The 12,984-nt window shown below is 38.4% G+C and overlaps 1 protein-coding gene across 1 annotated transcript; it reads right to left on the reverse strand.

The window, feature by feature from the left end:
- Positions 1–10,244: 10,244 nt before the first annotated feature.
- Positions 10,245–12,835, reverse strand: pigh (phosphatidylinositol glycan anchor biosynthesis, class H). The gene is made up of 4 exons (XM_034076167.2): positions 12,348–12,835; positions 11,226–11,435; positions 11,058–11,141; positions 10,245–10,735 (listed from the first exon to the last, which is right to left on the reverse strand). Exons 1-4 carry the CDS (start codon positions 12,525–12,527, stop codon positions 10,664–10,666), a joined length of 546 nt encoding a protein of 181 aa, XP_033932058.1. The 5' UTR covers positions 12,528–12,835; the 3' UTR covers positions 10,245–10,663.
- Positions 12,836–12,984: the final 149 nt, after the last annotated feature.

Below are 12,984 nucleotides of genomic sequence, written 5' to 3' on the forward strand. Positions count from 1 at the left end.
TGGCCCCCGATCTATGTAGGCCCCTGGGCTTCAGCCCAGGTCAGCCCGTGCACTAAGGCGGCCCTGAGACACCCAACAAAATAAACCTCAGGAGTTATATTAGAGAGAATGTGGCCTTCCCTGGTAATACCAAGCAAATCTAAGATAACAACTCTAATAACATAATACAAAGTCATTTTAATTTTAAACCTTATGGCATTGAACATTTGAAGGCCACAGCAGGTCAGTTTTAACTCCATGGCCCTCAATGTATATGTATTACAACACAAATCTGATACCAGAGAAGATAGTACAATACATATGGGCAAAGACATACAGAAAACTTAAGGTAACGATACATTCACTCGGCTTTATACACAGAAATAATCAAGTCATCAGGATGGAGGCAAAACAATGTTGTGTAACCCTCAGCCCAGGTTTAACCATGGGATTAGGGAACATCTACAAGGTCCATCTTATCTGTTACCTGGCACCAGTGACTCCAACACAAGCATGGTCAAAATACCAAACCCATTACAATGCAAACCGTACATTACATTACATTACATTTAGCTGACGCTTTTATCCAAAGCGACTCACAATAAGTACATTCGACCAGGAAGACACAAACTTGAAGAAAATAGAATCATATAAGTACATCAGGTTTCATAGAGCCAAACATTTCATCATCTAATTAAGGTTTCTACCATCCTTTGTATCTCCAAAAATGTTTTGTTCATGAGCTGGAAAAGTATTGACTAACTTATATGTGTTCAATTAAACACTTTTTCCTTTTATATTAATATTAACAGTAAAAGTGCACATCTAATGTTGGATAATGGAAATAAACGTGAAACTCAGATTTTCTAAAGGAAACAGGCCACAGTACAAAGGTCCTATCTACTACGTACTATCTATCTATCTTCATTGCGATTGCATGCTAATCCTCACTAGCCAATCTCACCTCATCCTTTGTTTGTTACATGTGATGTCATCTTGCGTGTGGCGCGTGTGCCATTGGTATGTTGATACCACGGGGGTATTTCTGAACGTCACATAGCATCTTCAAAATTCACATCCCCACAACAGCTGATTACAGAGCAAGCGTGCTGCACTTATCCTTGACACACATCTCAGCACATGCCTATCCGATGTGAAGGAAACATCTCGGTCATTACATTGGTAGGTGTCTCAGGGGAGTTTTCAGTGTTGGAATGAGTCACGATAAGACACAAAATTAAGGATAAACATCACCACATGGCTACGGATCAAGATCAAGTTAGTGGTGTTGGTTTGGGGGAGCCATTATTTTAGTTTAAGGTGTCTTGTGTTAAAATAAACATTGTAGATTATAGTAAGGGCTATCCTCGTAGTTCAAAATCGAGAAGAAACAAGGGACAATGTTTAAATGGTAAACATATTCTACTACTGTGGATATGGCTATCTCTTAGGTCAAGGAAATGACTTTGCTTTGTTATACTCCTTGAAACCTGCTGCAAATTTGAATGCATAGGTTTCAAGTAGTGTAACAACAGTAAGAAATAAGCTGTTGGTTGTTGATTTCAAGATATTGACCGAGGGAAATATGGACCATGGGGAAAAACTATGTTGAGAACATACAATTATTTGAAAGGATTTATAATTGCGACTAACTAAGAGGATAATGAGCTGCGGAACATAAGACCCTGGGAACACGTAGGCCCCCGTTTGTTTGTTGACGTCACATTTCTTTATTAATGGGCCTTTTTTAAATGTATTGCCTTTAAAGTGTTATGTGAACCACATTATATCTGACTCAATCACGGGTCACAGACACTGTGGCACCACTGAAAGTCAAGAAAACCAGAGATCTGTCATCACATAGCGATGGTATACGATTGATATGTTAATGGGGATGGAGCAATGTAATGAGGGGACACACACAATAAAGTGGAAATAAAATCACTTATTTCCAGATTGATGGAACCACAATATGACCAGAGGATTTTTTGTTTTCCTGCGATGATGGTTCTTCAGGACTGCTTCTTAAGCTCTAATCACACTCTCGCAGACTTTTCCGGTGATTCTAAAGTAGATGACAATGTATGTGTGTCGCTTAAGAGGAAAAGATGCCTGGTTTTTTGTTGTTGTTACTACTATCAGGAAATGTACAACCTAACCCTGGTCCGCCCAGTAGTAGTAGTCAGATCGCTACTCCTGCTGATTTTAAAGCTAGATCTGGGTTGGGTTTCATCCACTTGAATGTGCGCAGTCTGTTAGGTAAACTAGATTTTGTCCATATTTGGACGAGCTCAACTGACGCTGACGTCATTGTTTTATCAGAAACATGGCTAAATAAATCTATTTTGGCCTCTGACATTGCCTTAAATTGTTATAATGTGTATCGTACCGACCGGCCTAATAAAGGTGGTGGCGTTGCCATTTATGTTAAGAATAAGTTCAGTGTATCCACATTAGTTTCCAAATCTATCAGTAAGCAATTTGAACTTTTAGCCTTAAATATAGAAGTGGCAAAGGGTCAACAGGTCATGGTCGTGGGCTGTTACAGACCCCCCTCAGCTGTCAAAGACTCCTTGTCTTCGCTAGCAAATCTTTTATCGCAACTAGACTACAAGGAAATAGTGCTACTTGGAGATTTGAACTGGGACTGGTTAACTGCAGTGTCAGAAGATTTTAAAAACCTTTGTATCTCTTTAAATGTTACTCAGATTGTTGACAGTCCTACTCGCCCTAATATTAAGTCCCCAAATAAATCCTCCCTAATTGATCTCATTCTAACTAATATTCCCTATAAATACTCAGCTGTGGGAGTATTTGCGAATTATCTGAGTGACCACTGTGTTGTAGCCACAATTAGGGACACAAAAGTCCAAAAGGTTAAACCTCGTATTATCATCAAGAGAGACATAAAACATTTTGTGGAGCAGGGTTTTGTACATGATCTGTTTGGGTTTGATTGGGGAAAAATCGATTTGTGTGCTGATGTTGAGACTGCATGGTCTTATTTTTATCTTGGTTTTATGGAAATTATAGATAGTCATGCACCCCTGCGTAAATTTAGAGTGAAGGGACGAGACAATCCTTGGTTTTCTAATGAACTGTTATAGTCTCCTGCATGAGAGAAACAAGGCCTGGGCAAAGGTTAGGAAATCAGGCTCAGGGGTAGAATGGCTGTGTTTTAGGCAGCTAAGGAATAGATTCACTTCACATGTCAAAAGTGCTAAATCTAAGTATTATCTGTCAGTTACCACAAAGAACCTGAACAACCCTAGAAAATTCTGGAAAGCCATAAAATCGATATCCACCGGTGATATCCGTAATGAGCTACCTCCGTGCCTTACATGGCCACTATGCTAAATTGTGTTAATGAGCATTTTGTGTCCTGTGGCTCTCTGTTTCATTCTGTTTCTAATTCTGCTTCTGTGAACACCACAGTCGGTGACACAGAACAATGTGGTCTGGAAAACCCTTTCAGTTTTACTCCTTTTACTGTTGATGTTGTTCGTGAAGTCTTAACCAAGTTAGATCCTAAAAAGCTGGCTGGTCCGGACAATGTAGAACCTTTCTTTTTAAAGATAGCTGCAGATTTGTATTGCTCCACCTCTTACTACTCTTTTTAACCTCTCCCTCAGCACGAACAAAATCCCAAAAGTATGGAAGTCAGCTTATGTCCTGCCACTACTAAAAGGAGGGGAGGCCACCTTATTAAACAATTATAGACCCAACTCTAAATTGTCAGTTCTGGCTAAGGTTCTTGAACGCCTAGTGAGTGAACAGGTAAAGGAGTTTTTATGTACAAATGACATCCTGTCTAAACATCAGTCAGGCTTCAGAAAGAAACACAGCACCATCACTGCCACAATGAAAGTGGTGAATGATATTACGAGTATTTTAGATAATAAGCAGAGTTGTGCAGCTCTATTTGTTGACCTATCCAAAGCTTTTGATACCGTCGATCATCGCATTTTGAAACAGAGGCTGGTCAGTATTGGCATATCCAGCCATGCAGTGGGGTGGTTTGTGAACTACCTCTCTGAAAGGTCCCAATGTGTTCACTTTGATGGGCTGTCTTCTGAGTGGTTAAACATCACTAATGGTGTACCACAAGGTTCAGTTTTAGGTCCGCTATTATTCTCTATCTATATTAATAGTTTAGGTGAAAATGTCGAAGGAACAACCTTACATTTTTATGCGGACGATACCGTTATGTACTGTGCAGGTCCCTCGATTAACGAGGCTGTTGTTAAATTACAGGCTGTTTTTAACATTATTCAGGCTCAGCTCTCTGAGCTTAAGCTTCTTTTAAATGTGGATAAAACCAAGGTAATGCTCTTTTCTAAAGCTAAAAATACACCGGAGACTGCTTTGGATATTGTAACTACGCAAGGAATACAACTTGAAGTGGTTACCTGTTACAAATACTTGGGTATCTGGCTTGATGATTGTCTCACTTTTAAATTTCATGTAAATAACCTGCTTAAAAAGCTGAGGGTTAGGCTAGGTTTCTTTTACAGAAATAAGTCCTGTTTCTCGCAAGAGGCCAGGAAAAGGCTAGTCACTGTGACCTTTTTACCTGTGCTGGACTATGGTGATTTGTTATATATGAATGCACCTGTCCATTGCCTGAGCAATTTAGATGCTGCGTATCACAGTGCACTGAGATTTTTGACATATTGTAAAGCACTTACGCATCACTGTACCCTGTATACCAAGGCGGTTATGCCATCACTTACTGTACGGAGGCTCAGTCACTGGTACTTTTTCATTTACAAAGCCATGTTGGATAAACTACCATCTTATATCTGCTCCCTGATCTCTCTGCGAATTGAAAGTACTTATTGCCTGAGATCGCATGCTGTGGTTTTATCAAATGTGCCAAGTGCTCGGACTGTCTTAGGGAAGAAAGCTTTTAGATGTGCAGCTCCACTAACATGGAACAGTCTGCAAAAAGAATGGAAAATTACCAAGCTAGTACCACTACATGTTTTTAAAGCTTGGTTGGATGCTACAAAATCAGATGCTGTTGGTACCTGTACATGTAGTTAAATATGTAAATTGTAATCCCTGTACATTTTGCTGTATGATGTCCTTTTGTTGTTCTGTTGTTTATGTTTTTATGTCTTCTTGTGGAACCTACTTCTGCAGGTCTCCCTTGAAAAAGAGATCATTGATCTCAATGGGATTTTACCTGGATAAATAAAGGTTTTGAATTGAATTGAATTGAATAATGGTAGTTAAGACCTGCCTTTATACACACGCATGGGACAAAAAAACATGCTCACACACTCATTACAATGGCTAAGCTCTTTTCTCTGGAGACAAACAGAGTAAAACGGATACGTGTTTGCAGGCAGCTCTCTGCTGTCAGCTCCCTGACAGACCTGTAGAGCAGGCTTTGGCTCTCTTATCTGCTGCCAGCTGGTCTGACTAGAAGTTCGTCTCGCTTACCTCACATCTACCAGGTGACGCTGCGAGGGCGTGGCCTGAGAGGAGTCGGTTTCATTTATCATTTGAATTTAAACTGAATGGCAGAGTCAAAAACTTAGAAGGGGGGAGTTTAAGTTGTTTTAACAGTGACATTAAAGGTTTGACCAAGTATCGGGCTGTAGGCGTTTAATGCTTAGGGTGAATACATGTTGGCAGTCTTAACACTGAGGTTCAACATTGTCACCTGTGAGAGGACAGATGGAGGGCAACACCGGACTTTCCTGTCCAGGGAGGAAACTGCTCCCTGAACAAATAAGAGCTTGAGTCTTCACCTGAAGAAAAACTCACTCTGGTTTCAAACATCCAATGCAATGTCACTGCCTTTATACAACAATAAATTAGACTTTCTTTTACCCAGTTAAACTTATTCATAACTTGTTAGGGGAAGCTTTGTGATAATGCATTTCCAGATAATCCAAGACGGGTTTTATAGGGATAATCAAGCTAAAGAAGAAAGGGAATTGTCTCAACACATGAAGAAATGCTTTAAAATTATTTGGAGATACATTGTTTTTCAAAAATGAAAATATACACCTTAAAATGTGTATTTAGGTAAAGGTACCAAGTTATATAGACCATTTTATTTGGAACATGGTAGCAGTTGTATTATTTGAATAGGAGACAGGCGTTTTTTGAAAGCCCGCAGCTCAAATATCCTACAATCAAAATGCAGTTGAGGATTAAGAAATTGCACATCTATTTTTGTTTTTCCGCAATGAGTTGAGCCTTACGTCATGGTAACAAACCAGGAGACCAGGCTTATCCTTCAACCTGCAGCTCAGTCTTATTTGCACTTCTATTTGTTAATGTGAACACAATCAAGTTTACTGGAGGAGGCTGAGCACGACTGAACATGAATAGCTTCTGTTTTTCTCTACATTTGCATCTCACTGTGTATTGTTTTGTGTCAATAAACATCTATGATGTCTATAATGTTTATGGACTGTTTTTTTACCACCTTTTTAATAGCCTAATCTTTTCTATTTTGGTAACTTTATTGTCTTAAAAGCCTTTACTGGAGACATTTCCTTTATGGCTTGCGTTCTCTTTCAGTGAGTTTTCTACGCATTTGTTTGAACAGACACTTGATCAGGTGCATTTTGAGTGTTACGGAGAATAACAAAGAGATGCTGCAGTTGGGAGTCCCAGAGGTAAGCTCTAATGTCAACTAACTTTAGAAAATACATAAAGAGTAAAATCCTGCATATTGAAAATGGCTTGGAGGGTAATATGAAAATGCACGTCCCACAGAAGATACAATCCCACAACACTGTGTACATGTTCAGCAGAAAGGAAATTAAGGCGACCGGTAAAACACACTGTCATTAACAGTGAGGCAGGGAGGGATTTTGTGACATTCAAATCCAAACTGACATCGAGTTACACCTGCCTGTGCGGGCCGGTATAAACCGACACACTTCAAACAATACAAGGACGCTCTCTTCCTTCCGCATCTGTTAGCCAAGAACTCAATACAAAAGAATAACATTACAAAGACAAAACAAAACTACAGTCATTAGTTATATAAAAGCTGTTGCTGTTGAGCCATGTGAACACCTGTGCACACCTTTCATTACTATCAATTTGTGTATTATTTTAACAAATAATTGCATTGGGGAATGATGACTATACTAAATGCTACCACAGTATTTTGTCAATATGATTTAATAATCTCTTCGATTCTGTTTTTGGCACGTTTTTTCTTTTATAGTTTTTCAGAAGCATGGCTGGAAGAATTCTCAGAACAAGATTATCATTGTCATCTGCTGCACCACTAATAGTTTTGCAAATACAAAAAAACCAAATAAAAACCTGAAACTCGTTTGTAGTATAAACATGAGGCCACTGCCGGTTAGCTTAATTTAGCATAAACGGAGGCTAGCCTAGTTCCAAATGTACGACGTGTTCACTAAATCCTTTTCAAACATGTCAGTTAGCTTAGCATACACACTGGAAACGGGGGGTGGGGGCTAGCCTTTGTGTAGGTAACAACCTTTATATACAGTCTATGGTAACAACATGTGCCTACCAGTAGCCCACCTCCAAGTTTTGCCAATCGTTGCAGAAAATGACAGCTTTTAGCCTTTTTCAGACTAGCATTTCCCAGTTGTACCATTATGAGGGCCACTCTTGCAAAGACAAACTGATCCATTTTCTCAGAGCCTTGCAGCCAAAAACACAGGACACACTACAATCTATTTTCCACTTTTCCTTTGGTTTATTCACCTGCCATTTTCGTTACTCGGGTTAGCAACTGCAGATAGCAACTGCAAGCACTTAGATCAATACTCTTTAACAAGGAAAACCAAACCGCTAAACTCTTCCTGTTTTAGTTGGACAATGATTGATGCATTTCCTTTGGGGCATATTCCATAGCCTTGACATTATTAAATCATTTGAACAGGTTATTCCTTTTGTGATTATTTGGTACCACTTTACAATAAGACTAACACTTATAAAGGGTTTACGAATAGTTTGTAATTCATTTATTAATTAGGTTGTGAACACTTTATAAATCATTAATAAGCTTTTATAAGATATGAGATAAACAGGACAACTGTGACCGGTTGCTTGCCAAACAGTGAGCACACATTTATCTGTACTGCTAAGTCTTATATTGACTACTTAACTTACTTTGCATTCTTCATCAGCCAGCATCCTTGGTGTCTGTTGCTCACTGAGTGGATTCTCACTAAGTAGCCAATATAAGGTTTAGTCATCTTGCCAAATAGTGAGCCTGTGTTGCTGTATGAAAACTATGTTAGAACTGGTTTATAAATGGTTCTTAATGATTAATAAAGTGTTTACAACCTAATTCATAACCTAATTTATGACTCCTTTATAAGGGTAGTCTTATTGTAAAGTGGTACCTATTATTTCATACAAAGTGGGAAAATATAATCCACTGCAGTGGGGCACAAGAGGTGTGCTGGACTATTCCCTGACCGGGTCAAACTATTCCTTTAACTTGTCTCACAGCTCGCGATGAGTGCATGCATTTGTGTGCGTGCGTGCGTGTGTGTGTGTGTGTGTGTGTGTGTGTGTGTGTGTGTGCGCACTGCAGGAGGTAAAGAGGGAACTCCCCAGAGAGCTCCAATTCCTCCTCTCCGTCTAAACAAGGAGCTACACCCCAAAGCTTATTTCTCAAATCGACCATTTAGATAACAGAGAACTACAAAATATACTCAAATTAAGTGAAAACCAGCAGTAGCAGGACAGGCAGAATTAATTGCAGTGTATTTTTTTAATCTGTCACAAAAACACTGGAGGTGAATACTGAGGTAAATGTGAAATTACAGGCCTATCATAAAGGGAGGTAATTAACCGTCCACACCTCTGGCCAAAGAAAGCCTCACTGGTTTTGTTGGCCTGCCAAGCTTCTACACTACCTATGATTTACACTCAGGGGGGGAGATGCTGGTTTATGAGGCCTATTCAGGAGCCCTGAGGTGTCACTCCCGGGTTTTCTCCTCGGCCTGGTTCCTGACCGTTTCACACCTCCAGGAGGGACTATTATCCTGTCAGAGGGCCACTCTTCACAGCTGCGTAACGCTTCGCCCCGTGAAAGTCACACCCTTCTGCTTGTTTTGTTGGCCTGTGGAGCCCTGGGTTCACACACAGGACTTTCCGGGAGCTGCAGATGGTCATCGAGATTTAAAATGGATGGAAAAAAACATGGTCTGAGGAAGAAACATAGGCTGAGTGGTGGTGAAAACAGGAGCTCTGAACTTCAAACTGTGGGCAATGGAGACCCATTAAACTTTCAATCGTATTGTTATAAGGAAGTTAGAACCAGGAGGCACTTTGACGGGAAGACTTTTTGCTGCCAGGGAATCTAATGCAAACCTTTAAACTTATATTAATATATCTACTGTATATAGAAACTAATTCAAGCAGTGTTACTTAAAGTAAACTTAAACTTAAAGTTACAGTAACAAACAGGCACATTATTTCATGGTCCAAAGTTCTTTGTTTTGGGGTTATCCAAAAGTACTTGGGTTTTGACATTAGAGTTAAAAGAAAAATGTAAAGTGATAAATCACTGCAACATGACTTGATGCATCATTCTTCTTACAGCAACGCCTTGGATAATAAATATTCCAAATCTAATTTAACAAAAACGGTATGGTCAGCACTTGAATACTTCAGAAGTGAAGGTTTTATCACACTAGTTGGGTCTATCCACTAAAACCAATGATGACTCATTGTGAACTTGATCCTACATACACTGCCATTATTGTCATTGTCTGTGAGGAAACCTTGAGTAACACTTCTGAGAACCGGACTGGTATAACAACAGTCTCAAGTAAGTTGACAGCTGAGGTAACCAGAGGCTCCTTCCTCAAAGAGATGAAGATATGAGTAGTTATGAGGAAGTCAAAATATACTTAAGGAGGATGTGGATGGTAATTTATAGAAATGTACAGTGCAAACATTGTCTGAAAATATAAATGTAACAACTCTTTCTAAGGCTTTCTGTACACATACATTGCACTTTTAAAATATGTCTTGTTATTTTATTGTGGGTAAACAAAGGTTAGTATTTATTTACCTAAGTTCTTTATAAAACTGATTAATTAATCTAGTGGTAATTCTACAAGTCTGAGTAAGTGTCGGTCTGCCCCCTACTGGGGAAGTAAAGTAAAGCTCCTCAAAAACTGATAAAGTTATCAGTTTTTGAGGAGCTTTTCAGGTTTAATTTGATAGTTCTATCAAATTAAACCTGAACATTAAATAAAGAACAATAATGATTTTGTAATGTTTTAATAAAATGTATTCATTTAATAAAAAATACAGTGTGTAAATGCTTGAACAATACAGACACTGGCGTCATAAGTCAATCGAAATCAAAATGTATAAATAAAAATGTTAAATTATCAAAGATTTTTTTTTTTATAACAATGTCAGTTAAAAGGGATAGGCTCTTTAGGTTAAAAATAGTAGCATATTGCCATTTTTCTAAAATGGTTTCATTAACTACACAACAAAGTGCTACATAATATCACTATGAAACTACAATTGGTGTTTATAACATGGCAGCACTTTGAATTCAATATATAACGTTCACATTCACAAAGGGAAGAAACATGAAAAATACACTTTGCAAAGGAATAAAGGAGAAGAAAAACTACTCATCAAAAAATAATAAAAGCATACTGCATGACAAGAAACATGAAAATGTATGTCACGTGGGTCATCAGCACTTTGAAAGAATCTCTTGACAGCTTTTGTAAACTTTCACCAAGCAGTTCAGCCTTGGCTTTGAACTCTGAAAGCAATTTGAAAAGAGGGTTCATTAGAAACACATTACTCTGAATAACACTGTTTAATAAAGATGACCTATTATGCTTTATGGAGCTTTCCCTTTCCTTAGTGTTTTTTATAGGTTTTTCTGCATATAGTCAGCATGCCATTGCATCCTTGGGCAAGACACAGTGTCCACAGTATTGATGTTTTACATGTCTCATACTGTATATGTAATATGTAATGTAAAGCTCTTTGAGCACTTGTAAAAACACTCAAATATATGCAATGAATTATTATTATTATGCTTTATGGGATGTTCTCACACCTTGCATTCAAAACCTCACCTGAAACAATGGCACAACATGCGCCACTGCATTAGGCTCTGAAGGGTCCTTCAACAGCACACACAGGTAGTAGATGATTTGATGCTGAAATAAAAGCAATAGACGTCAATTCACCCTTCTTGCCAAAGTATAAACTCACATATCTGTAGGTTGTAAAAATGTCCTCACCATGTAAATAGCTTCATTGATGACAATATCCTTGATCTTGCCCATCTCAATGAACGTGGTGGTCTCACGGCCCGACGCGTAGCTGGAAGACAGCTGGATGCCTAAGGAGCCGATGAAGAGCAGGGTCTCGTGGTCGACCTTCACAAAGTGGATGTGAAGCATCATGCCAACCAGAGTGATGAATATAGCACTGGACAGAACGGCTGTGTTCTGAAAGAGAGGGAAGACATTTCAATGTAACTTGTCAATATCAATATGAATCATTACATACCACTCAAAAACATAAAGAAGACTCTGATCATTTAAATGTACAGATCACAAGGAGCATCACCATTATTATGTCCACAAGGAGTTTCTTGGTCTGGCTTAACAAAATCAAACCAAGAACCAGTTGAGAGTTGAATAATACGGACAGAAATCTAATAATGCAAAAAAAGTGTACTAGCCTGAATGTCTTCTAAATATCAATAGTGTGCTCTTACATAATAAGTAAGCTTGAATGGGGTGTACATAATGGTAAATAGTGCTTTTACCAATAACCAATTTCATTATCAATTATTCTGCCAATTACTTTCTAGAATCATTTGCCCTATACTATTTAAGAAAATATTGAAACATTTTTATCCCAGTATCTCAAAGTTCAAACATGTTTCTTTGTCAGTCCAAAACCCAAATAAATGTTATTTAATATTATGTAAAAGAGAGAAAAGCAGTATATTTCAATACTTTAGAGGCTGAAATCAGCTTTTTCTGACACTTTGGCATTGACAAAACATGTTATCACTATGAAAAGATTATCAGAACAACACTTTTCCACTGTCCCTGAAGTAATCAATAACTCGATTTATCGATGCAGCTCAAATAATATATGGTATAAAAACATGTAATAAATTGATAAAGGTTAGTAAAATAGTAAAGGCTTATTTACTTTAAATTAATATGACCATTATAGCCATACAAACCATAAGGAAACAGTACATTTTGATAGAATAAAAAATGTCATAGTACACATCTCTTGTGTAATCGATTTTACGCAATAAGGCCACAGCGATTCTGCCAGCACGTAGTAACCATAGACTGTACAGTGTACATTTAATTAATGTAACATCTCATGTATCTTACCTCTGTGAAGAAGAACACAGCGTATGCCAAAAGCCAAACACAGCAGGTGTACACCATCACCTTCCCGATGGACACTTTAGGGACGCTGACAACGAACTCCTTGCAGAGGCTGGAGTGATCCTGACAGCTCAGAGAGATGGCTTTACCACTAATGTCAGTAAAGGTTTCGTCTTCCATCATGAACGTAACACAAGCAGAGAGTAGAGAGAGGAGAGAAACAGGGAGCTAACTGGCTAACACTGACGACAGGATAGCATCGAGCTAGCTTTGGCTAGGAAAGTTCAGACGCATATAAAGACATAAAGTTGTGCTTTCTCAGATAAATAATTGTGCATGCATACATAAGACTCAATATCTCTGGAATTAATAGGATGAGAAAAACGTAGCGGCAAAAATCACTGAAGTGAATATTCCCAGGACAAATTCATTTGAGTTGAAGCTAAAAATCAATGCTAACATTAGATGCACTCGTTTTCAACACCGGGGTGTTCGGTTTGGATGTTGTTGTACAGGAACGAGCATGAAGTATAGGGCGGGCACTATCGCTCTACGTGTTTGACAGGTTTTGCAACAACCAGGGACATTAAAATAATAAATACACGTTGTATTACAAAATGAAAGCCCGAGCTATTGATAT

Source organism: Pseudochaenichthys georgianus, chromosome 24 (genome assembly GCF_902827115.2).
Source record: "Pseudochaenichthys georgianus chromosome 24, fPseGeo1.2, whole genome shotgun sequence".
NCBI classification, from domain to species: Eukaryota; Metazoa; Chordata; class Actinopteri; order Perciformes; family Channichthyidae; genus Pseudochaenichthys; species Pseudochaenichthys georgianus.